The sequence below is a fragment of the Periophthalmus magnuspinnatus genome, chromosome 21 (assembly GCF_009829125.3).
Source record: "Periophthalmus magnuspinnatus isolate fPerMag1 chromosome 21, fPerMag1.2.pri, whole genome shotgun sequence".
Taxonomy (NCBI): domain Eukaryota; kingdom Metazoa; phylum Chordata; class Actinopteri; order Gobiiformes; family Gobiidae; genus Periophthalmus; species Periophthalmus magnuspinnatus.
The window spans coordinates 6920457-6947600 of NC_047146.1; the positions used below are offsets into that span (position 1 = coordinate 6920457).

The 27144-nt window shown below is 42.1% G+C and overlaps 2 protein-coding genes across 3 annotated transcripts in view; one reads left to right on the plus strand and one right to left on the minus strand.

Annotated features, from left to right (window-relative positions):
• fgf14 (fibroblast growth factor 14) overlaps nucleotides 1-19054 on the plus strand; it is a 128201-nt gene extending 109147 nt beyond the window's left edge. For both annotated transcript variants that reach the window (XM_033987298.2, XM_033987299.2), the window contains exons 4-5: nucleotides 15265-15463; nucleotides 16022-19054. In XM_033987298.2, coding sequence (XP_033843189.1) covers nucleotides 15265-15463; nucleotides 16022-16164 — 342 coding nt within the window. In that variant the 3' untranslated portion in view covers nucleotides 16165-19054. The remainder of the gene's footprint in view (nucleotides 1-15264; nucleotides 15464-16021) is intronic.
• A 157-nt stretch (nucleotides 19055-19211) lies between these two features.
• Nucleotides 19212-27144, minus strand: part of itgbl1 (integrin, beta-like 1) — a 42097-nt gene continuing 34164 nt past the window's right edge. The window contains exons 9-11 of the mRNA XM_033987038.2: nucleotides 26895-27041; nucleotides 22630-22743; nucleotides 19212-19896 (exon numbers count right to left, since the gene is read on the minus strand). Of these exons, the coding sequence (XP_033842929.1) occupies nucleotides 19808-19896; nucleotides 22630-22743; nucleotides 26895-27041 (350 nt within the window). The 3' untranslated portion in view covers nucleotides 19212-19807. The remainder of the gene's footprint in view (nucleotides 19897-22629; nucleotides 22744-26894; nucleotides 27042-27144) is intronic.

Genomic DNA, 27144 nt, shown 5'->3' on the forward strand with positions numbered 1-27144 from the left:
ACAGAGAGACATGTAGAAGTGGTTGGATCCCCGCTGATCCAGGCGTAGGTGGCGGCTCCGTGTTTGTGTGCTCGGGAGCTCCTGCCATGTTTACCACTTCATTCAGCTGCTATATCCCACAGACTTGGTTTTCATCTTTCGTCATAGCTTTAGACGTTTCAATTTTTCCCCTCCCGTTCACCTGGTAACGACTGAAAAAGCCTCAGACGGGAGATACGCACGAGGAAGATAAATAACACATTGGGAAAAGTGTTAGAACGATCATCCAAGATTTCAGTTTGGACAGATGTAGCGAAGGTTTAGTCAGAAAAACCTCAAAAATAACAATATTTTCTTTCCGCCATTTTGAATCCTTTTGTTTTCTTGCAGGAGTATGTGGTTGGTATCAGAAGAATCTCCAGATCAGCAACGTAATATCGGAAAATGCAGTTGCCGTAGAGCAGATATGACCTACGACTTGGCCTGGTGGGGGTTGGTTTCCATGGAGATAGAAAGGTTTAATGCCGTAATGTGAGCAACCGGAGCGGGACAAACCTCCGTCCGAACCATAAACTGTGTAAAGAAGTGGTGATGATCCAAACACAGACGCTAATTTACATCACGTGTCTCGCAAATGTGGAAAACGTCTCCTCTCTAAAGCTCTCGTGTAATCTCATTTTCAGTCATCTGCAGGTTTTTTTTTTTCTTTTTACTCCTAAGCCGACATGTTTGTTTGTATGGGAACGGGGCTTGCATCACTCTGATTGGTTAATCCGCCTGTCAGTCACGCCCTCTGGAGTCAGGGACACAGGACACGGCTCCAGACTCGTCTTTGTAAAGTTTTGTCAAAGTGTGTGGGGTAAATGAAGGTAAATGATCTAAAAATATTATGAGATGAAAGAGTGAAAGAGGGAGGAGTGAGTAGAGAGACAGGAGAGAGAGGAGGGAGGAGAAGGACGAGAGAGAGGAGAGGAGGAGAGAGAGGAGGGAGGAGAGGGAGGAGAGATGAGAGGAAGAGAGAGAGAAGAGGAGAGACAAGAGAGGAGGAAGGGAGGGGAGAGAGAGGAGAGATAGGAGAGGAGACAGGAGATAGAGGAGAGGATGAGATGGATAATGGGAGAAGGAGGAGAGAGAGGAGGCAGGAGAGATAGGGGAAGGAGGAGAGCGAGAGAGAGCGGAGCAACAGGAGAAAGAGGAGAGACAGGAGAGAGGAGGGAGGAGAGAGAGGAGGGAGGAGAGAGAGAAGGCGGAGAGGAGAGAGGGGGGAGAGAGGAGCAAGGAAAGAGGAGAGAGGAGGAAGGGGAGGGAGGAGATGAGGGTGAGAGAGGAGGAAGGGGAGAGGGGAGGGAGGACAGAGAGGAAAAGGAAAGGGAGGAGAGAGGAGAGGAGTAGGAGGGAGAGGAGAGGAGGAGACAAACAAAGGGAGAGAAAAGAGAGAGAAGAGGGAGGAGAGCGGAGAGGGAGGAGAGAGGGGGGAGGGAAAAGAGGAAGTAGAGGGAGGAGAGACTAGAGAGAGAGGAGAGCAACGAGAGAGAGGAGGGGGACAGGAGAGAGGGGAGAGAGAATGGAGAAGAGGGAGAGGAGAGGGAGGAGACAGAGGACAGGGAGGAGATGAGGGAGAGAGAGCAGCGGGAGGAGAGGGAACGGACAGAGTAGAGGGAGGAGAGGGAGCCAGGGGAGTAATACTAAGTTGGTGTTAAAGGTTCGTCTGCCTTGTGGGAAATTTGATCGGACACTTAAGTGCTTTCGGTGTGGCAGCTTTTGTCATCTTCTCCATCAGAACAGAAGAGAGAGCTCTCCTGGGTCACACGGCAGAACGTACAGCTGCCACATGGAGGGTGGCGCTCTTAAAGGGCCCATGTGACGCAGCTCTGATCTATGTTATAATGACGTTTCCTCATCACAAACAGACCTGGAGATGGGTTTTTTCTTTCTTTTGTACAACTCCGGGTCTGTTTTAGGTAAGAAAACATCATTATAACACAACTTAAAGCTCATTAGAGTTGATTTTGCGTAATATAAGACCTTTAAATGCCCCGATATGATTTGTTGAAATGTAATAGTGCTTGTGTTACTCAGTAAAGCGACAGTTTGAACTCTGCACAGACTGGAACGACTTCTTAGAGACATTTGTACTTACCTGATTAAAAGATTCAAAGTGTTGCTCGTGAAATATTCTTGATATACAGCACGGGTGAAGACTACTCCGGTAAATGGGTTTTGGCGGGTTTCCACGTGTACGACCGGCTTGGATAAATGTGTGGTGCTGCGAGACAAAGCGCAAACAGACTGAAGTCAAATAGTTGTTACATGGTGCTCAAGTCCATGGGATGTTTTATGGCGTTTGTGGAGTATGACTCTGTTCTGAATCAACGCACGACGGTTCTGTGTGCGAGCTTTATGTTCTCACCTGCTTAATATTTATGGGTCTGGGTCTCTTAGAGTGAAAAATATGTGCTCAGGTTTAACTGTGTAAAGGTGGAGTGTGAGCATGACGGTGGAGAGGCCGATGGCACGGATCAGCAGCCACGTTTCTGTCAGTGCTCCAGGAGTATGACTGAAGAGCGACTGAATAATGTCATTTGTGTCAAGAAAAATGCAACGCAAAATGTGTTATACAGTACTGAATGGCAACGCTAATGCTAATTTCAGAGCTGAATAAATATTTAAATAACGCCACTGACTGGAATGGAGGGACTGTGTGTCTCAGCTGGCCTGGGAACGCCTTGAGGTCCCACTGGAGGAGCTGGAGGACGTGTCTGGGGTTGAGGGAAGTCTGGGAGTCCCTGCTTAGATTGATGCCCCCGCGACCTAGCACAAGTGGAAGAAAATGGTCGGATGGATGTTACATTTAGCATTTTAAGAGAAATTAGCATTAGCACTAGCACTAGCACTGACACACAAACACGTAAAAACACTTAAAGCAGAAGTGTCGTGCTGTCAGTGACCTCCACCCATAGCTCCCTGTCTACTGTCCGGTCCTAACCCCTTGACCTCTAACCCTAACTCACCCGCTGCTCTCTGTCCACCGCCTGACCCTAATCCCGAACCTCTGACCCCCAACCCTAACTCAATTGCTACTCCCTGTCCACTGTTTGACCCTAAATCTACCCCCCCACCCCCCTGACCCTAACCCTTACCCTTATCTTCTGACCCCCAGCCCTAACTCACCCACAGCTCCCCCGTCCACCGCCTGATCTGTCAGGATTTTAGCGCCCCCTGCAAAAACCTCACAGACATTACACTACACCGTAAATTCTCGAGCCGACTGTCCCTCTGACTGAAACTAGCCGTGCTACCACCGTGCACAGAGCTAATGGCGAAGCTTTACAATTCGATATGTTTCCCAAACGGCGCAGCGTTAATAAATAAAGTGTGTGTTTGTACAGTGGGGCGTCGCGCTGTCACTCTGCGTGTTCATTTGCCCCGGGTCTCCTCCTCCCTCTCCACGTGAACCCGCTCTCACCTACGTTTGAGGGCAGCAATTACCGTGCGTTCGTCGTTCTCCTTCAGCGTGACTCTCGTCTTTATTATCGTTTAATGTCTTATTTTACTTTTTTTTATGGCAGTTAATTTGAAACTCCATCACACCACATCTGCCGGCATTTTTACTCCTTTATGGTTACGGTTTAAAGTGATGTCATGTACTGCTCTGTGTCTTTATAGCTCCTCTAAAACAAACTTTCTCTGATGAAGGGTTTGTGTTTTTTTTTCCGTTTTGGAGGTGCTGGTAATACGGAGCTGCGATATCACGGTCCTCACGCTGTCTGTGCCCAAGGTCAATTATGGGAGTCCTATTTAGAGCAGAACCAATCACAGTGCAGGGATTCTGAGATGGGGAGAGCCGAGCCGGGGCACCAGGCAATTGGGGAAAATCGACCAATTTGACCAGATGCAAATTAATTTTATGTCTATTCTGTGAGTGCTTGAGCGTTCAGGACAAGGACTGTGGGATCCATCGAATGTCATCTCTAATCTTAATCTGATCTGCTGTGGGTCTGTTTCATTTTATATTCATTTATTTAAAAAAGGGAGAGACCAATGACACGACTCACACTTAGTTTTTGGTGTTTGGTTGTTTGAATCCCGCTGTGTTTTGTCCTTTGATTTCCCAGAACACATGTGTCAAACTCAAGGCCCGTGGGCAAAATCTGGCCCGCCGTGTCATTTTATGCGGCCCGTGACAAAGTAAATTAGAAGGTATGACTGTCTTAAAATATCAGTTTATCAGGAAATACGCATCTACACAGCCATTTTTTCATATCTATGCAAATCCATATGCAATATTTGTAACTCGAATAAGTAATAAATAAAGAAACGGTTAGTTAATTTTGTTACATTTATCTTACAGTTACGTCTGGCCCTTTCAGAGCAGCCATTTTGTTGATGTGGCCTTCTGTGAAAATCAGTTTGACACCTCTGTCCTAGAAGGTGGAAAAGTGCTGTACAGTGTTCCCTCGTTTATCACGGTTTACGTTCTAAAAATAACCCGCAATCAACGAAATCCGTGAAGTCGTCAGCTTTATTTTTTACAATTATTATATAGTTTTTCAGCTGTAAAACCCCCTCACCACACACTTTATACGCTTTTCTCACACAGGCGTTAACATTTTCTCACATTTCTCTCTTGTTTAAACTCTCTCAAAGTTCAAACCTTCGTAGGCGTCTTTGTCGGTGCAGAACGTTTCATCGACATTGTGGGTTTTGTCGGGGAGAAAACAAATTGCAAACGTACAGCACTTCAGAGTCACACTGAGATCCAACGTTTATGTAAATTTGTCTGAACACATTCTGTACTGGACAGGAGACACGGCACGGAGGAGACTGATGGACAATGGTCTACAGTCCAACAGCCAATCAGGACGCAGAACACAATGGTCTACAGTCCAACAGCCAATCAGGACGCAGAACACAATGCACGTTCAGACGATGAAAAATCCACAAAACAACGAAACCGCGATATAGCGAGGGTCAACTGTATATCAAGAGGTCCTTATCCCATCTTCTTTCAGTAAAAACATGTGGTCTGTGTTGGAAATTAGACTTAGGAGGAAGGTTTTTGACAATTATAATTTAGTTTTTATGTTTTGAAAGGCAATTATTAAAACTCTGTCTTGTTAATATTCAGAAAATGAATCTTGAAAACCATTTTTATTAGTTGTGATGGACTATTAAGCGAAAATAAACGTGATTTCTTTGCTTTTGGTCTTATTCTGGACGGTCAAAATAACACAATTACACGCACAACTTCTTCTTAATGTCAATGCCTTAATCGGAAACAAACAAATAAACAAAATAATCTCACAATCTAACACTCAAGTTCATAACAACGATATCCCGAAAAAGAAGTAAACTGAAAAAGTCGGTACATTTTCTCCTCAGCTCCTTAGTCGAAGCGTCTGGACCGACTTGAGCTGAAGTATCTCAGCGATTTCTAAAAATATTCCCCCCTAAAAATGTGTTTCTCTTGACATAGCATCCAAATAGCACGCTTTTGGTTTGATATTTGTGCGTCGGATTCTCCCATAATGCGGCCGGATTGAATAGACTGTGCGGTTGAGCTGTGTTTTTGTGTACACAGATGCATTGGGAAAGCCCGGTCTCCGCTGCATAATACTGTCCTAAAGCCTGTCTGTGTTGCCATGGTAACCCCAGAACGAGCGTTTGTCATGGTCTGGACGGGGGAGCGGTTGGGGGGTGGGGTGGGGCGGAGGTGTGTAATGTGTCTGCAGCCTGTGGTACGTGATACTACACACTTTTATTATTACACACTTGCATTTATTTACAAGACAATTCACAAATAATGGTTCTTATGAGATTTATATAATTGGCAGATTGAAATGCAGTGGGGATATTGTGCGTAATTTGGACCAATTTTGGACAAAACCGAGACGTCTTCGGTTTTGTCTGCGAGATTAGGGCCGATTGCTACATAAATACAGGAGACAGAGGTTTATATTCAGGCTGTTCTTCTTTGTTTCTGTTCCTGGATGTGCACAAGACCGAACAGAGTCCGACTATAAAAACATAAATCTAATTGAGTTCTGCCTGGACAAAAATGGATTTAACTAAGCAAGTACGTTGTGGTTGGTGCAGTTGGTCCGGTCGAGGTTCAGCAGCAGAATGAGGTCAGCTGACACCTGAATATACTGAATGACCAGGTTATTACATCAGTGGATTTGTTCTTCCCTGATGGAACGGGAATATTCCAAGACGACAATGACAGGATTTATCAAACTGTGAAAGAGAGAGACAGGGAGGATGAGACAGAGAGAGAGAGAGGGAGAAGAAGGGAGAGGAAGGGACGTGAGGGGGGAGAGAGAGACAGAGAGAGCAGAGAGAGAGAGGGAGCAAGGGAGAAGAAGGGAGAGGAAGGGACGTGAGAGGGAGAGAGAGAGACAGAGAGAGCAGAGAGAGAGAGGGAGCGAGGGAGAAGAAGGGAGAGGAAGGAACGTGAGAGGGAGAGAGGGGGAGAGAGAGAGAGAGCAGAGAGAGGAAGGGACGGTGAGAGAGGGGGAGAGAGAGACACAGAGAGAGAAAACAGAGAGAGAGAAAACAGAGAGAGAGACAGAGAGAGAAAACAGAGAGAGAGAAAGCAGAGAGAGAAAGATACAGAAAGAGAAAGCAGAGACAGAGAGAGAAAACAGGGAGAGAGACAGAGAGAGCGAAAGCAGAGAGAGAGAAAACGGAGAGACAGAGAGAGAGAAAGCAGAGAGAGAAAAGCAGAGAGAGAGATAGAGAGAGAGACAGCGAGAGAGAAAAAACAGGGAGAAGGGAGAGAAACGGAGGCTAAGAGGGAGGCAGAGAGAGAAAGAGAAGCAGAGAGAGGGAGAAGCAGAAAGAGAGAGGGCAGAAATTATGTGGGGAAGGTTATCCAATTATTCATTTGAAGAAAAAGGAAAAAGGAAGAACAGAAAAGGGAAAAAAAGAAAAAAAATAGGAGAGAAAGGAGAAAAACGGAGGTAGGAATGAAGAAGAGGAAAAAAGAGGAAAGAAAGGGGAAAAAAGGGGAAAAAAGGAAAGGGAGAAAGGAAAAGAGCAAAAGAAAAGGAAGAATGGAAAGGAAGGAAAAAAGTGTGGAAAGGAAAAAAATAAATAAAAGAATGGAGACTCAACCCTGAAACTGAATGTCAAATCTAGTTTTAACTTCATCACTAAACTCATTCATTCATTCATTTTTCCTGCTCAATAATAAAACATTAGCTCATCGTAAGCCCCCAGCACCACCTCCTCACCACCTTTTTTTTTTTCATAAATTAAATAAAAAAATAAAAATTAAAAAAAAAGCTAAAGGCGGTACAACCAAATATTAGAGTATGTGACCTTTTTTTTTTTTTTTTTTCCAGACAGTGTATATTGTAATTACACCTGCCATCCTGATCATGTTGCTGTTTTTTTAAATGAAAAAATAAAAAATAAATCAGCAGCATGAACAGAAAAAGGTTTATTAATTCCTGTTTTTTAAATTGAAGTTTTACTTCTACAAAAGCAGCACACAGAGTTACTAGAACAGTTCCACATGCCACTTGTTGCTCATTAACGCAAATCTCCTCTTTGTTCAATGCATAATTAAAGCACACTATGTAACTTTTCATGGAAGATCCGCTGCCTGCTTGTCCCCAGTAGATATGCATTTGCTATAAAAACGTAAATCCTAAATCTACTCAAATGTTTACAGTCAAAATCCCCCCCCCCCCCCAAAAAAAAGAAAAAAATCAGCAGCATGAACTGAAAAAGATACAAAAGGTAAACTCATTTCTGTTTTTGAAGTTATTTCGTTTCAAATATTGTGCGTTTTAATGAGAGCGTTCCACATAATACATTGACAGTGTGTGTTTCAAAAAGCTTTACCGTCACAAAAGCAGCACACGCAGCGTCGTTAGAACAGAGTCACATGACACTTGTTGCTCACTTGACCCACACATTTGTCAAAATCTCACCCTTTTTGTTCCTCATAATCCAGCCTCTGTTGTTTACCATCAATCAGCACTTTTATATTTGCAAAGGCGTCTGATTAGCCGCGATTACAGCTCTGGCTCGTATGTTCCTGTTTTCCACTCGGGGCTGTTTGCGACGCTTGTATAGGAGTAATCAGCGCCGGGCTAAATGCTGCTCTGCCATTGGACTGATGTGTGTAATCACCATGTGTGCCTCACCTGAGCAGGACGAAATAATGAAATAATGGACGCTGCTCAGTCTGGAGCGGTGAAGGTGAAACTGTTTGGCTTCTAATTGGCGTGGAGACAAAACATCAGAAACAATTATCCAAGGAGCGAGTCGAGAGCAGGGATTTCATTTCAAAAGAGGAGCTAATATTCATTGTCTGACTGAAGTTTTTTTTCCCCTGAGCTGTTGAATTTAGCATGTTCTGGACTGTTCTGGATCTTGTATAGTTTAAGAGTAGAGTATGTAAATTTAAATATCTTATACCATGGTCAGTGCGAATGCTAATGCTAACTGTTGTGCATTATTTTTGTATAACCGGTGACAGTTCATCTATGTTCTATATCTGTGAGCATCGTCATAGCAAAGGGTAAACAAATTAACTATTTATTTTGATAGATTCTTTTTCCAGACCAAGGTTTAGTTTGTTTTCACCCCTGACACACTGGACGGCTCACTAGTGTCTCGGTTTATCGTCCCTGAAATGAAGAAACGCACTCACGGGACGTTAAACTGGGACGAGGGGGCTTTTTCATTCTCACGCACCTGGGATACTGTCCTGAAGAAATCTTACTGCAGATGGCTCTTATAACTTATACTTGAGTACATTTTTGTCAATGCTGCTATACCTCTGGCTGCTACTACTACTACTACTAATTCTACTACTACTTGAAATACTTTTGCCATGCCTGGTTCTCCGGTTGAGCTCACAGTAGCTCACTGTCTCCTCTTTTCCATACGTCACTGTAGCAAGGCCCGTCCTGACTGTCAGGGTAGAGCCATGAATCACCTCTGTCCTCCTCTCTCCTTGTCTCTCCTCCTCTCTCGCTCCCTCTCTGCTTCTCTCTCTCTTCTCCTCTCTCTCTCCCCCTCTCTCCCCTCTCTCCTCCCCTCTCTCTCTGCCCCCTCTCCTCCCCTCCACACCCCCCCCCCCCCTCTCTCCCCTCTCTCTTCCCCTCTTCCTCAGTACGACGACAGCGTCAAAACCTGTTTAAATCATCTGACCGGACGAGTCGCAGTAACAACATGTGACCACACTGAGGAAGAGCGCTAGAGAGCAGTCCAAAGTGTCAGGGATGAAAACAAACTAAACCTTCGTCTGGAAAAGAATGTATTAAAGTAAATTAACGGAAGACCAGATGAACCTTTTTGGACTAAATAGACGACTTTTAGGAGGAACTAGCTTCAATTAAAACAAAATAACTAATGCCTTGAATATCCATGGACAGATAAACAGTGTCAGATTTGAAATTAAACTTATTTTAAGTTGGTGAGACTGTGGTGTAAGTCGATTAAACAACAAGGAGCCGTGTGTTACAGTGTTTTAACGCACTGACACAGAGTCTAAAATATGCTCCTCCTTGTTTAAACCTCAATTAAAGCATACTACGTAACTTTTCACAGTACCTGCTTATCCCCAACTGACATGTTTTTGCTTGGCCTGGAATGTCCCGCAGTATGACTTATTCATTAAACTTATTTATCTTCATGAATACAAGCAGTTGACACCATCTGGCCAAGTTACAGGTCACACCAGTGGAAAGGCGAGCACGCTAACAGTAACAGTGCATGTTTTCAAGGCGTTTTTAGACGATAAAAACACCTTTAATTGTATAAATGTTTGATAGATGCTTGTACCGTGGAACGTTCCAGGCGAGATAATAACATCTCTGTGGATACGAGCGGGTGGCGGGTCCTACAGCGTAAATGTGACTCTTTTGATGCTCCATGTTTTCGTTTTTATCTTCAGACTTTCTTCTAATATCACATAAAAGCGTGTCGTTGAAAGGGCTGTGTTGTTGCGGAGCACAGCCAGCTGCTTGGCCGGTTCATTATGGTCATCCTATGTTCCCGCTCTGAATCTATAGAGAATAGACTGTGACAGCGGTAATTCACTAAAGGCCTAATGAGGCTGTAATTATGGTCTGTTTTCCTGTGTTAAGGTCCCAAGCATTTGGTTCATAAATAAAACTATAATCAGCTACAGGGAAGGAAGCCACCTTAGAAACAACCTTGTTAGCGGCGTCGCTCCAGCCGAGGAAGACGTCTGACCACAGTTTGCTCTTGGTTTGTTAGTGTAATAGATAAACACATTTAAACCTACATTTAAAATCGAAGGTTACAGCTAAAATTAAATATCTTGGGCGTATCATCACTGTGGACATGGAAGATGATGATGATGTTTATGTACGACGCAGGATGTTTTATGCTTAAGCTAACACTGTTTTGTTCAAGTTTGGTTCATGTTCTGATGATGTAAAGTTGATGTTATTTAAATCAGATTGTACACGTTTATACGCCTCTGGACTCATTACAAAAAAAAGCCGGTCTGCAGGTGGATTATAATGACGCTTTACGGTCGCTCTTGAACTAGCGCGACTGAAATGTTTGTCCCTGTGAACGCTCTGCAAGCTGCGCTAAGAACTTTCATCTACAGTTTTATTTGCAGAGTGAATAAGTCCGAAAATGAAATAATAATGTCACTAACAAGCGTAAGATTCAGTGCAATTCGCTTCAGTCCAGGACGTTTAGACACTGCTGTGGTCGTCTTTTTTAAAATGTAGATGTTTTACTGTTTGTATTGTCACTGTCCCTGTCTGTTTGTCAAAAATGGATGAATAAAAACATGAAATGACAAAGCAATTATAAACAAAATGAAGGCTAACAACCTCATATTCCACTTTAAATTTGGGCACTATTTTCTGTAATTGCAAGATAGGGTCAGTCTCTTTGCCAGTGCTACTTCTTTTGCCAGTCCCAAGCATAAACTGTATCTATAAATGGACATAGCTAACCTGCTAGCTGCCGCGTTCCAAACAGGAAGTGATCACGGGCGCGCTTCCAACTCCATCGACTCTCGCTCCAATTCACTTTACATTGAAAAGCTGTCACCTGTTTTTGCGTAACTGCTGCTGTCAGACTTGTCATTTTGGTCTTAAAATGTTTATATTAACTCGCTCTACGTGATCCTGGAGTTTTTATTTGGTGTTTTTGTGTCTGTAAATCAAGATATGAACATTAAAAACAGATGAATTAGGCGTCGTCTTCGCCCGAGGTCGCTCCTGTTAGCTTTAGCAACCGGTTTGATTGACACCGTTGCTAAGAAACCAGATGCGTGGGCGGGAAGGGGCGTTACCTTCAACAGCCTCTCTCTAGATTGGCTCTTTGGTTGCTATGATACTCCTGTTCAGAATTACAAATATGGAAATCAGCTCCAAATTGGCCGATATAACTGCTCTAGCCTCGATGAGATTCATTTGACTGGAGCTTTTTATACAGTCAATGGTCCCAAGTCAGAAAGATTGCATTTGAATACGGTCAGAGAGGGCATCAGGTATAATAATAATATGCAAATCACAGTCGCAATGGGGCATTTCTTAAACACAAATGAGCACCTGAAAACACCGGCCTAATTAACAGGACAACACCAGGAAAAGTCTGTCTGTTGTGAATCAAACTTTTATTCATTGAGGCCAAATGAATCGTTTATATTTAGCCGCTCGTGTGGACATTGTGGGATCACTTTTATTGGCCCGGGGCTTGGAGATGAATGGGGCGCCACACAGAGCAAGGCACCGTCTCCCTGTTCATTTGTCACTGCCACATTGAGCCGTAAAGAACGCATGACTCACTTGATTAGTTCCATCATTATTCCACAAAGTTCGGCGAGATAAATAGACCGGAGAACGCGTCCGATTTGGGACTTTGCCAACTAGGACCCTGTTGCCGGTGAGTTTAACGTGCCCATGGATCACTTGGGTCTGTGGAAGTGTGGATTCTGTGCAGCGCGGCGCTAATTGACAAAAGAAGGACTGCCAAATGTCAAGGTATTTTTGAGTACGGCTGTAATAAAAAGAAATTGGTCGACTTAAAGGGATAGTGGCGTGAAATTGGCAAAAGTTCTTAAGGTCTTTCAATGCATCTGCGATCTGAGCAGTGGTTGAAGAAGAACTCAGTCGTGTTACTCTAAAGCACATGTGTCAAACTCAAGGCCCGGGGGCCAAATGCGGTCCGCCATGTCATTTTATGTGGCCCGTGACAAGGTAAATTTAAATGTAAGTCATGTTAAATGTCAGTTTATCAGACGTTACGCAGTTACACACACATATTTTTTATATCTTTGCAAATTTGACACGAACCATTTTGCTGATGTGGCCCTCGGTGAAATTAAGTTTGACACCCCTGCTCTAAAGTACAGATACAGGGGCAAAAAAATACTCAAGTAAAAGTAAAAGAATCACATTAAAAATCTGCTTAAATAAAAGTATTAAAGTACCTGTTTAAAAATGTACTTAAAGAGTAAAAAGTTAAGTATTTCGTGCATATTTTGAGTCTTAAAAAGCTTCAAATGTCCTGATTTTGATAAAGATTTGAACTGAATCGCTCGCTTTGTTTTGGTTTGTTTTTTTTTCTAGCTGTTTTTATTTGTATATTTTTTGCTCAAATTATGAACGTGTTAAAAATAAACCCTCAGACTTTTACTCAGTCTTGTTCAGAAATGTAGTGGAGTAGAAAGTACAGATACTGCTCTCAAATATAGTGAAGTAAAACTAAAAAATACCCACTTTAAAATGTACTTAAGTAAAGTACAATGTATAGGCTACGTAAGGACATTACTTTACTACTTTTACAACTTTTCTGTTACGTTCCATGACTGGATCAGACTCAAACTGCACTCACAAGAAACAGCCAGTCAGGAGTTTGTGCCAAAGCAGCTATTTACACAGAGAAATACTAGAAAACGGGGTATTTATAGTGTAATGATCTGATATTTGTGTTGACCTTTTTGCTGTTCTTGTAACTGTTTACGTGTTGTTGTTAATGTAAGTACTTTTGTGCGTGACAATTGGTTGCTTTGCGAAAAAAAATTGTTGTAAAACGAAATGTCAAATTGGAGACTTGATCCATTTTGACACTTTTCCTTACACCAGAACGCGAATAGATCACACGATTCCCGGCCTGGCTGCAGACGTATAGAGGCCCAGGGCAAAATAATATAAATAAATAGGAAAAGAGTCCAGTTCTCAGCCTCTAGAACCCTGGGACCCGGGACAACAGACCCCTTTGCCCCGCCTGTATCGACTCCCCTGCATGATTCACTCCTTCATCTACGTTGCTATCATCACCTCATGCCTTCTCCTGTCACACTCCTGTCCTATGTGCATTTTTTTATCATCTAAACGAAATAATAAACACTACATTTCGAGTTTGTTGTATTTCCCAAACGTGATGGGACCGTGGGCAGGGTGCAAAGGTCATCATGTCTCAGTAGTACGGCGTTCGGTTTGCACGGCCATGCATTTTCCGTTGTAAAGCCATCTGCGCTTACGTTTATCATCGCAAAGCTACTATAAGGTTGAGCCGACCTCAAAAGTCATTTATTATATTTTCAAGAGTGCAAGCGTGGGCTCTACAGAGGAAATTCTGCTTGTAATACATCTAAAAAACTTGTGCAAATGTTCAAATAAATGTCTAAATAAACTGGACACAGGTTTAATCCAGCGCATTCACGTTTTGTAACAGTTTTCTTCAGACAAACTACAGCTTAATTTGCCTTAAAGCTTAAATAAAGACTTAATTTATAATGAACAACTATGTGAATTAAGAACAATTCAGGCTTATATGATGAATTGATTAATACCCTAACCTTAGTTTCTAGTTCCTAAGCCTGCACCATGTTTAAGTGTTTGTTGCTTTATTAAGACTTAAGACAGCACTTATCCCTTCACTCCATCCTCAGACCCAAATCAAAACAAAGAGAACAATAGGGCGAGCCAGGATGCTAATAGGTGTGAAATCACTCATTAGTGGCTTGTGTGGTTACGCTAAGTAAGAATCAGGCACAATAGACCTGACTAACAAACAGAAACAATGGGTGTTTTGAGTTTCAGTGTAGTTAGCTCCGCCCTTTAGACAGACATAAGGCAGTGTCCAGCAGTGATCTGACCACAACTGGTTGGATGAGCAGCTAAACGTCTTCACTCCTACAATGTTTTATCCAGTTTTTGACAGATTTTATATTTTTCTTTTACTATGGATACATCTAAACACCTGGACGACTGAGCGACTACACCGATTTATTAAGACTAATATATTATAATTATGGATATAAAGTGGCATCCATGGTATTAGTGATTAAAAAAACGTCATTTAGACCACGGCCAGTGAGAATCCCAATGGCTAACTGCTGTGCGTTACCACTATATAACCCACAAGTAGTTCCGGCAACAGTTAAATCACACTCTGTATCACTGCTCTGCGGCTGTTACCATGACATCAACGGGTAAACAAATACTGAGCTTCTGTGTTTATTAAAAACACTCAAATAACTAAATATTGGAGACATTTACCATAGACTGTATATATAAATGGACATAGCTAATGCACGAGCCGACACGTTGCAAATAGGAAGTGAGCATGGACGCACTACCAGCTCCATCGGCTCTGGCTTTAATTCTCTTTACATTGAAAAACTGTGGCTCCTCTCTCTGTAACTGCTGCTGTCAGACTTGTTATTTTGGTCTTCAAATTAACCCGCTCTACATGATCCTGGTGTTTTTATTTCGCTATTGTGTCCGTGATTCAAGATATGAACATTAATAAGAGACAAATCATGCGCCTTCTTTCTCCAAGGTTGCTCCCGCTAGCGTTAGCAACAGGTTTGATTGACAGCGTTGCTAAGCGTCCACTCCCTGCTAAACCGGCGATGCAGGCGAGAAGGGGCGTTAGCTTTAACAGCCTCACTCCAGATTGGCTCTTTGGTTGCTATGATACTCGTGGTCAGAGTTTCAAATATGGAAATCAGCTCCTATAACTTCTCTAGCCTCGATGAGCTTCATTCGACTGGAGTTGAACGCCGTGGGTGACGTCACACTCACTCTGTCCACTTTTTTATACCGTCTATGAGTAAAAAGTAGGATCTAGCTTCGTTTAAAACACAGAAATAACAAAATATCTGAGACATTTGCAGACGGCGAACAGGCGTTTCACATTCACAGGTTTGACATTTCAGTTTGTCGCCATGGTAACAGCGCTTTAAACAACAGGGCGCGGCGTTCCTCCATTCAATGCTCACGTATATGTCAATCTAATGCAGGTTCCTCTGCTTTTGTGTTGCCGCAGGAACTCTTCACAGCAGAGTGCAAGTTCAAAGAGTCGGTCTTCGAGAACTACTATGTGATCTACTCATCCATGTTGTACCGACAACAGGAGTCAGGGCGAGCGTGGTTCCTAGGGCTTAACAAAGACGGACAAGCCATGAAGGGGAACCGGGTGAAGAAAACCAAACCAGCTGCTCACTTCCTGCCCAAGCCATTAGAAGGTACGTCCTCCACTGACCCCTGCGTCGGTCACTAAGGGCAGACATATAAAACATGATTGTGGATTTATATACTGGTTCATTTTGCTGTAGTAAGCAGACAGTAGACGGGACCGGTGCACTGATTGTCTAGTAGATGCCCCTATATCTCTTGTCAGGCCACACACTGATTGCGTCCCATCATTTAAACATGAAATCAAGATGAAGTGCACTGTCAGCGTGGAAATACAGCCGTGAAGTGGGGGATTGTGAGGCACTTTCCCATGGAGCTTTTGTGTCTTTGTCATCTTTATTCAGCAAAGCACGGATCTTTTGAGAGAATAGGAGCGCTCTGGTTTTCAAAGGGAGTGAACGCATTTCTGTAAACAGTAAAAAGGGGCTTAAAGAACAGCAGTAAAATAATGGGGATGCTTGTGGTGGCTTTGTATTCCAGTTTAGCCCAAAACAACTGTGTGTCAGATGCGTGCGCTAAATAACGTGACCGTAGCTCAGTTTGTCAGTGTGCGCCCTCTTATCTGAAGGTTTGTGATTCAAATGTGACTCATATCTTTGTGTCTGCAGTTGCCATGTACAGAGAGCCATCGTTGCATGATGTTGGCGAGACAGTGCCCAAGGCGGCGGTCCCTCCCAGTAAAAGCACAAGTGAGCCTGCAGTGATGAACGGAGGCAAACCAGTCAGTAAGCCCGACAAGCCCCCGACATAGCCACACCTCAGGCTGTGTCTGCAGAGAAGAGGAACAACCACACGAGGCAGGGCTCTCCGAAGCAGACTCTTCATCATCTCTTCTGTGGACAAGATCCCAGTGGACCTCCTCTCGCGTCTCTCCTTCTCCCTCTCCTCTTCCTCCGGACAGTCGCTGATTTGTGGGCAGTTTCTCCAGGGTGAGAGGGAAGAGGGCTGTGTTCATGGAATGCCTTTCAATTCCTCAGAAACTGTGACAATTCATTTGAATAGTACATGTTTTACAGCCACACACTGGTGGTACTTTGCTTGCTGGCGGTCCTCCCTGCCCTGTCTCTAAAGCCCTGTTGCAGCAGAGTGTGTGTACCTTCAGATCTATTTTCTATACCACTGTCACCAGCTACGTTCTGGGATAGAGACTGTATAGCTAGACAAAATATTTGGACTGTAGTCCTCTATTTTTTACAAGTATGTTCCCCTTGTCCCTCTCTTTCTAATCTCACACTTTTCTCTTTATCAGATTGTCTAGAAGAAAAATCCTTTTTTGCAGAGGAGGACTGTGATTTTTTAAGAATTGCGTTGACACAGATGTGGCATCAGACAAACACGCAGACACACTGACAGACACTGAGGGTTTGTGGGGATCTTCGATGTTGTTTTTACAGCCCATAAAAACACACTGCAGGCTGGGAGATAGCTCCTGCAATCATAGTTGATGAAGTGCTAATTACCGCCACTGCAATCAATGCAAGGAGCTCCCTCACACACACACACACACACACTCACACACACTCACAGAGGATGTGCGTGTGCGTGTGACAGCGGTGCAGAAAATGGTGTATACATATCACTGGAGTCCCACCAGCGGTTCAGCCTGCCCGCTCTGGTAAAGACAACCTGAATCTATTTTTCTTTAGTCTGATTTCTGAGCATGGGCTCCAGGAATATCTCTAGGCCTTGTAGGCCTCTGTCCCTCTGCAGTACAAGGCTTATGGCTTTGACCCACAGGTCTGCAGCACTGGCAGCCATCTCATGGCAGCACATAGCCAGAAAACAACATGGCTGACACCATCGGTGATAATTATCCTGGCTGTGTAACTATTTGGTTCAGCAAATAAAGCATGGACAGAATAACATTGTGTTCTATTCTTGCAGCTGTTATACACGAGATGGCTTCTATTATAACGTTTTACTGTATAAATCCTAAGGACAATGACAAATACAAATCATAACTTTCTAAATGACTAGATAATATGATTATTAATAGAAGATATGTCTCCTAGCTCAGCATGCAGAGTCCATAGAGATCATCTTGGCCTATCCTGTGCCTGTTGGACCTTGACTCCCGGCATGCAAAAACAGGTTCCCAGTCCCCACTGGGCCAAAGGTGCCTCACCCAAACACCACACTCCCCTAGAGGACACGTAGCATTCACCACCGCTCAGAAATGACCAAAGCCTTTTTCATCCCAGAACTGATTCTTAACACCACAAATCTGATTCAATTGACTGGAGCTCTCACTGTGATAGCATCTGTTCAGTTTTTGAAAGAATCTCCTCCTCTCAGACCTTTGGTTCAGAAGCAATGGTCTGGCCTGATGTCATTTTTCACAAGTATGTATATCTTGACTTAATCATGTGCATGTGTTTTCTATAAGGAACAGCGTGTGGGCCTGGGCTTCAGTAGTGTGGGAGATGAATGGGCATGTTGTAGGCTATGGCACATTCACAGACAACCACGGCACTTTCTGTTTGCATTTCCATCTTGTGTTTTTGCATTTGAAGACTGTTAGCAGTTTCTAAAATAGGAGCAATCAATTTGTATTTGTCTTGCTTTAAAATTTATATTGATAATAGATTATACGAGAACGACTAGAATGTTGCTGCTGTATGCTGCTAAAACTGCAACTCACATTATGATTTCCACATGAACCTTTCTTCTTACAGCACATTGAAGCACATGACATGAATTTGCCTGTTAACTATAAAGAACTGGAGACCACTACTTCTTAAGGGGGGCTGATTTTTCAATCCTTTTTACGGCATCTTCCTACCCTGTTAACTCTACATGCTGGGCTGGTGGTCCTAGCCCTGCAAACCCAAATAAAACTGGCTGACTTTATTTTTGTAAATGACTGGTGTGTAAATGTTCAAATCTCTGTAACCACTTGTTCACTTTGGTTTCTCATTTCTCTTGTATACGGGTCGTGTGTGATGTTGTCTCCAGACTCCAAAAACATACTTATTTTTTCCTAGTAATTCCTTTGTGCTGTTTTAATAATTTGTCCCATCTGTTGCATGGGAAGGGGATGGCATTTGAAGAACTGCATGTAGTAGGCTATGTCTATCAAGAACTGTTGGTATCGCTAATTTTACTTACATATATGCAACACGTTTGTCTACACTATACAGTTTGTGTTTGGTTGTATACATATATACAACATGTTGAATAAAATATTTATATAAAGGTGTACTGTAATGTCAGTAACATACTTAATAATGCAATATAGTGTGCAGTATATTATTGCACCTGTCGTTTCGATGGGGACAGAGCAAACCAAGGCGGTTGGCTAGTTTAAGCATGAAAAAGGCCAAAGTAGAATTTACATTAAATTTTCTTTGTGACTTTATCTGCTCTTTTCCAAACGGTGAGTGCGGCTCCCATCCCCTCTCTGGAGTGACATGGACATCCAGCATGCCCCCACTGAAATATGTATGCCCTAACTCTTTCAGTTTGTCCACTTACAGTCACTGGTTTGATTTGAATGAAGCGAGTACCTCTGAGAATGGCAGGTACAGGTTCCATGGCAGATTGTAAATGATTGCTTTGGCAAAGAATAAGGCACTATTAAAATGATTTATTTTCAAAAGAAATATCTATATATGAAGTATACCATTGCAAGTATGCCCATTAAAGTTATGTCATGTTATAACAACTTTGTAACCATGTATGATTAAGGTCTTCGCATTCTTTTTCATGCAAAATGTTTGTGTCCTGCGGCACATTTAATGTTTTATTATGAAAAAGAAATAAAAACCTCAAACAGTACCTTTGACTGAACCTTTACTGCCGACTGGGAAAACGGCTAAAAACAAGCTCAAATGAACAAGCAGGAGGCCGAGGGAATTTAAAAATACATGTTTAGTTGATTTGGCCCAGCGGCTAGAGTTCTTTTATTATAACTAATTTTATACATGAAGCTGTTAAATGTTAAATGTATGATCCATGTTTAAACACAACATTGGTATTGCACTGACATCTGCCCCTTTCAAAACGGGACTGGTTCATAGTCTTATATACTCTTTACACCAAACAAGGAAATAGAAATAATCATATAACTGAATAGCTTTCTGAATTATGGATTTTGATTGGTCAGACATGAATTTTATGAATTATTAGTCGAGCAGAGGACATCTGAAGACTTTAATACAATATAATGGACTTAAATATAGCCACCAAAAGGAAAATACTTGAACCAATCACCTGCAACTGGCATCAAATGTGACGTCTCCTTGTTCCAGTCTGTGTGCGATGTTAATCAATAAAACATATTCTGTGTTGTGTCTAGTTTGTAATCAGTAAGTGAGCGCTAAGTCCTAAAAATTTCCTGTGTCTATGCATCTTTGGTCTGCAGTCTTTCCTCCACAGGGCGCTGCTCCCGGTGGTCAGTACTCCAGCCCCACCCAGATCTCACACGCGTTCCCTGTCCAGCCGTCCCAGCACTCGCAGCTGCCGCAGTTGCACAGTCCATTCCCTGTGAGAGAAGTGAGAGGAAAAGCTGTGAATTAAACGCACTGCACCATCATGGCCGACCTTTAACAGGGTTCGTGTCTTCACACCCCTCGTCCCCACGGCACAGCTCCGAGCTCCAAGAATAGAGGCCGGAAAAAATACTTGGAGCACAGTTTGGGCAGATGTAGAACAGGGAACAGGCTGCGGCGTTAATGAAAAGGAAAGTCTATAATCCATGTTTGAACCCATAGACTGTATAAAGACGTGGACTGAGTGAGTGTGACGTCACCCACAGCGTTCAGCTCCAGTCAAATGAAGCTCGTCGAGGCTAGCAGTTATAGCAGCTAATTTGGAGCGGCGTTCCATATTAGGAATTCCGACCACGAGTATCATAGCAAACAAAGAGCCAATCCAGAGTGAGGCTGATGAAGGTAACTCCTCTGCCCTCCCACACCGCTGGTTTAGTTTGGGAATCGGGCGCTTAGCAACACTGTCAATCAAACCTGTTGCTAAGCTGAATCGTCTGTTATTAATGTTCGTATCTTGATTCATGGACAAAATAGTGAAATAAAAACCCCATGATCGTGTAGAGCGGGTTAATACAAACATTTTAAGACCAAAATGACGAGTCTGGCAGCAGTAATTATGTCAGAGTTCTGCCTGTTTGCATGTTTATCCCCAGTCCGGCTCCGTTTTTCAGCCTGCTCCGGCCCTTCTTTTGTTACCTCCCTGTTTTCCCTGCAGCTGCCTCTTGTTTCGTTAATCAGCTCTGGGTCGTCTATATATACTGCTTCTGTTCTGTCAGTTCTTGCTGATTGTTGACCAGTCAGAGCAACACTCAAGCTCATCTGAAATACTCTGAACTTGCATTTATATCTGTTTGACTTACCTTGTCCTGAGTTTTTTTCCCTTATTGTATCCCAAGTGTGGAAAAGATTTTAGATGATATTGAATAAGACATTATGGAGCCGGGTTTATAAATACAGTCTATGGCTTGAACGCAGTCGAACAAATCACTCCCTTGCATTTTATGAATAGTTAAGTGATAACAATTAAATGAGAAACATGAGTAAATAGAGTCATGTTCAAAACTTGTTGTTAATTTGGGAAAGTAAATATATAAGCAGCTAACTAAAGCCCGCCACACACTACAACTTTGGATCCTTGTCTGTGATTTTTAAGCTGCTGTGCTCCTCGTGTGTGTGGTGTCAGTGCGATTCTGAGCTGCTCTGTCATGTCGTAACCACAAAACATCACCACGGCAACAGTTAATAAAACAGAGCGTCAGTGGCAGACGGAGTGACGGACTCCGAGACACGAACTAATAAGGCAACGTTTTTACACACCTCTCATTGTTAAACTGCAGAATTCTCATCCATATTATCCATTACTATTTTTCCTCTGTAAATAGTGACCCCCAGTCCACAAAACCGCACTATTATCCAGTTTGAGCAGTTCTTCCTGTGATAACAACTCTACTTCCAGTGACTCTACTGTCTGTGATAGTGACTCTATCTCCTGTGATAGAGACTCTACTTCATATGATAGCGACTCTATTTCCTCTGACTCTACTTCCTGTGATAGTGACTCTACTTCCTGTAATAATGAATCTATTTCCTGCGGTAGTGACTTTAGATTCCTGTGACTATTTCCTTTGATAGCAACTCTATTTCCTGGGATAATGATTCTACTTCCTGTGATAGCAACTCTACTTCCTGCGACTACTTTTTGTGTTAGTGACTCTACTTCCTGTGATAGTGACTTTACTTCCTGTGTTAGTGACTCTACTTCCTGTGATAGTGACTTTACTTCCTCTGACAGTGACTCTACTTCCTGTGATAGTGACTCTACTTCCTGTGATAGTGACTCTACTTCCTGTGATAGTGACTTTACTTCCTGTGTTAGTGACTCTACTTCCTGTGATAGTGACTTTACTTCCTGTGTTAGTGACTCTACTTCCTGTGTAGTTTATCTCCAGCCTTCTGTGCATTAAAAGCATATATCTGAACTACTGCACCACATTTCACTGATGTTAATAACAACACAGTTTTGACTTGTATCTAAATCTTTTGAACATACAGGAGTCTCAAAGCAAGTCATTTTATTCTAGACAGGAAACCGCTGATGGAGGTGTGCTAGTTTGCTCATTTTTTTAGCATGTGGTGCACGGTCGCTCCGCTGCCATATCCTGCTACAGTGTTTATCCTCAGATTGAAATTGAATTGACTTAAAACAGATTGAAAGCCTGTGGCAAACTGAACTCAAATATTGGCAAGTTATAGACAAGCATTTCTCCTCTATTGTTTGTAATAAAAATACCTGATAGCTGATGACTTCTACCTAGCAACAAGATCTGAATATCCTAAAAATATTTCATACTTGCCTTTTCTCTGTAAGCCAGTGTAATGTTGAAATCATTTGCATAGTGTAATTATCATATATATGGTCCAGTCAGTAATATGGTAATGAGGAACATTTACGAGATCCCATATGTGATTTTTTTTTTCATGAGCAGTGTTTGCACGTGAAACCGCCTACGTCCAAGTGACATTAAGGCTGACATTTGGGCTTGTGAAATCATGACGAGGAGCACCTCTGAACAGCTGCCTGTGTTTTGACAAGCCCGGAGCCAAAATCTTTACCAGCTCACACATCCGCGGATATTTACTGTGACATGACGGCTCCCTCCCATAAGCAGCTACTGTAAACTGGACACTTTTGTTAGCTTGATAAATGTACGCTGGAGCTGCCGTACCTGTGCAGATAAGCCCGTCATGTTTGTCACAGTCCCTGTCGTCGCACTCGCAGTACTCCCCAGACACCCACCACTCGTGAGGAGAGCAAATGCATTGGCCACAGTGACAGGAACCTGAAGACATGGCAGACAACACAACACTGTTCATTTACTGCTCCCATCCAGCCTCGTAACACTTACAAATAAACAAATAAACAGAAGAGGCTAACGATGAAGACCACGAGCAGGTGAAACGCACAATATGGACCACCTCAAGATTATTACACCTGTTAATGTGACAGGATTATGTGAGTGTGGGACAGATTTAGATGGAAAGTGAACTCATGGCATCTTCAGCCCCTGGACTGTAGTGACCATCAAAAAGATTTAGAGAGGGTATTTTACTGCTATGAGGTATTAAAGAGGAGGTATTACACGTCTATGGGGTGTTAAAGAGGAGGTATTTTACTGCTATGGGGTATTAAAGAGGAGGTATTACACATCTATGGGGTGTTAAAGAGGAGGCATTACACATCTATGGGGTGTTAAAGAGGAGGTATTTTACTGCTATGGGGTATTAAAGAGGAGGTATTACACGTCTATGGGGTGTTAAAGAGGAGGTATTTTACTGCTATGAGGTATTAAAGAGGAGGTATTACACATCTATGGGGTGTTAAAGAGGAGGTATTTTACTGCTATGAGGTATTAAAGAGGAGGTATTACACATCTATGGGGTGTTAAAGAGGAGGCATTACACGTCTATGGGGTGTTAAAGAGGAGGTATTTTACCTCTATGGGGTGTTAAAGAGGAGGTATTTTACTGCTATGAGGTTTAAAGAAGAGGTATTACATGTCTATGGGGCATTAAACGGCATATTTTACTGCTATGGGGTATTAAAAAGGGAGTATTTTACTTTTATGGGGTATTGAAGAGGAGGTATTTTACTTATATGGAGTATTAACAAGGGGGTATTTTACTTCTAGAGTATTAAAGAGGAGGTATTTTACTTCCATGGGGTATTAAAGAAGGAGTATTTTACTTCTATGGGGTATTAACATATTAATATATTTAGATCACCAGGTTACCTTTTCTTGTTTTAAAAATGCTATATTCACCAAAAACAACACATTAACTCCCGTTGCTCCCTGTGTTAAGTCACTCCTCCTTCAGTCCTGCTGTTGAAACTACTGCACATTGCAGTTTATCGGTTTGTCAAGTTGCTGTGTACAGTTTAGCATCATGTTTTTGTGTATTTATTGAGAATTGCCGTGTGGGAGCATGGGTGACGTCGGCTTGTGGGCGGAGCCTTGTACACAATCTTACATCTAAGTGTAAGGAGGGTTCACAAAGGGAGAGAGCGCTAAATTACTAAAACATACATGGATGACATCTAGAAACTCTTTAGGCATTTTTTTTTTTTTATGAGGGATCAACATTATAACATGGGATAAATTTTGCAGAACACAATCAAAGCTGTATGTAGTGGTGAAGTGGAGACAAATCTTCAAGAATTACATATTTTTAACACATTAATATACACAGTTACACACAGTACACAATAAAAAGCGCAGAGACACACACCACTGTCATCACTTTGCATTGACGCACCTAAATACGTCAAAACTATTAAAAGCAACGGGATATTTTGGTTTCATTTTATTGTTACTGTACTTCTATCATACCTTTTTTTTTCCTAGATTAGTATTGCATCTAGAGCCTTCCCGCGAGGAACAGCCACTAATTCACTTGTGTCACCAGGATACAAGCCGCCCACACTTTAAACTTCCTGTCCCTGCAATCAGACTCTATTTTTCTCAGTGACGGGCCAGCTGCAGGGTAACAAGGTGCTAAGGATTAGGGGAAAGGCAGGCTGCTAACAGGGAAACAAATCTACTCCTGTCGGATGTGCCTCCTTGAACCACAGCTCACAGTTCCTGCAAGTACCTTTTCAATCTTGCCCTAATTTTATCACCTGGGATCCTGTCATTAGAGCAGGACAATAAGAGACGCAGAGGTGAGCGGAAAAACAGGAGATTGTGGGTAAGAAGTTTGTTTGTGACATCTTGAGGCCGGGACCATTTCAGATGTTTTTGTAAAGAGACTGTATTACACAAAATGGACTCTTGTGAGGTTTAAACCGTGTTGTCTCCTCAAAAACATATCTGGAGTTGTGTTTTGTTTCATTCACACATGTTTGAGTAACACTTTATGTCTCACTGGCAGCAGATCAGTGTGTGGATGCAAAACAACTTTCTCCAGCTAAACTTAGACAACACTAAAGTCATCATTTTTGGTCCACAGAAACATAGAGAAAGTGTCATCAGTCACCTCCAGTCTGTCTCTCTAAAACCTTCAAATCAGGCTTGAAATATTGAGGTAATAATGGACTCAGACTTGAACTTTAACAGTCACATCAAATCTGCAGCTTTTTACCGTCTAAAAACATTGTAAAAATCAAAGGTAAACTGTCAAAACCAGACTAGGTATTTCTACTTTTCAGTCCAGTTCAAAAATGCAGTGGAGTAGAAAGTCAAAAGTACTTTTCATATGATTTGAGTGGTTATTTTTACCATGTTGGTGGAAATATCTTGACTAAAGTTCTTGATTTCAAGCTTCGGCTTTGAGCAAAATAAAAATAAATACACAAAATTCACGAGAAAAATGAGAAAGTGATTCATATTGCTGCCAAAATATGTATAATTTTAAATCAATATCTCTACATTTAACACTTTAACAAATGAACAACACTTTTTAAACAGGCACTTAAATACTTTTACTTAAGTAGATTTGTTCATGTGATACTTTTACCTCTGTATCTGCATTTAAGTGAAGAGAGCTGTTTGTAATTATAAAGTGAAGAGGTCATAGGAGAAGCATAATACTGCCAACACACTGAAATATACCCAAAAATATACCCAAAATAACGTGGAAGCCCTCTGGACACACCTGCCCTTTCTGTGCTTTTCTTTGTTACTTTTTTCCTACATTGAATAAACACACCTAAAACTTAAGATATGAGGCAAGATGTGTGGGATTATGTGGTAAAGAAAGAAGCTCCATACATTTTTATATTTTACTTTCAGACTCCTCATACAGTCCCTGACAAAAGTCTTGTCTCTTATCCATTTTGTAACCTGACTTTAAATTAATCGATTGGTCTTAGAAATGTCTCATATGAAAGCTAAAACCCTCCCAAATTATGCTCAATATACTAAAATAAATTTGCTTCACTGAAGAAAGATTGATCATTTAATGAACTCAGAAAGGTCAGATTTTGGCAAGACAAAAGTTTTTTCGCCTACAGAAAATTTAACAAATAATTTACTTCAAATAAAAAAATATGTTGCGTAACGTCAGTGAATTAAGTAGTGGTGCTTTGAGATCCATATTTAATATCTTATATGACTTCCATGAGCTTGAAGGACTGCATCCATGCAGTTCGACAATGATTCATACAATTTGTTGATGAAGTCATCAGGAATAGCAAAGAAAGCAGTCTTACATATCTCCCAGAGTTCATCAAGATTCTTTGGTTTTGCCTTCCATGCTTCCTCTTTCATTCTACCCCAGACGTGCTCAATGATGTTCATGTCTGGTGACTGGGCCAATCCTGGAGCACCTTGATGAACTTTGATGTAGAGATAGAAGTATGCGATGGAGCACCATCCTGCTGCAAAATGTAACCCCTTTTATGGTTGGGAATGTAAGAGGTAGCTGATACTTCTTGATATTTTAGGCTATTGATATTGCCTTCCACCCTGCAAATGTCTCGCACACCCCCATACTGGATGTAACCCCAGACCATGATTTTTCCGCCACCAAACTGTTTTCTGGGTGAATCTTGGATCCATGCGGGCTCCAGTAGGTCTCCTACAATATTTGCGGCGGCTAGGATTGGGTGCATCATATGACAAGGCGACAAGACTTTTGCCTTGCCAAAATCTGACCTTTCTGTGTTCATTAAATGATCAATCTTTCTTCAGTGAAGCAAATTTATTTTAGTATATTGAGCGTAATTTGGGAGGGTTTTAGCTTTCATATTAGACATTTCTAAAACCAATCGATTAATTTAAAGTCAGCTTATAAGCTTTTGTTTCTACAAAATGGATAAGAGACAAGACTTTTGTCAGGGACTGTAGTATCCACTCTTTGCTTTGTTGAGAGTGCTGCAAAAGGAAATGTCAAGATTGTGCGTAGCAAATAAAATGAAGGTTATTTTGAAGAATCTACAAATAAAATGTGTTTTGACTTATTTTGTAGTGAAGACAAAAGAAAAAAACATTACCTTTCCCACTGCACACGACCCCATCAGAGGTCTCACACAACTCCTTACTCTGGGCGTCGCTCAGGTCACACGCCCTCGCGAACTGACACTGCTTCCCAAACCAGCCGTCCTGACAGATACAGCGTCCGCACGAGCAGTACCCATGACCTGCAAAACACAAACACATTTCAGTACATTTTATTTGCATGTAATTATATTTTTACATACACAAATAACACACACATTCAAGAAAATCCAACTAATCTACAGT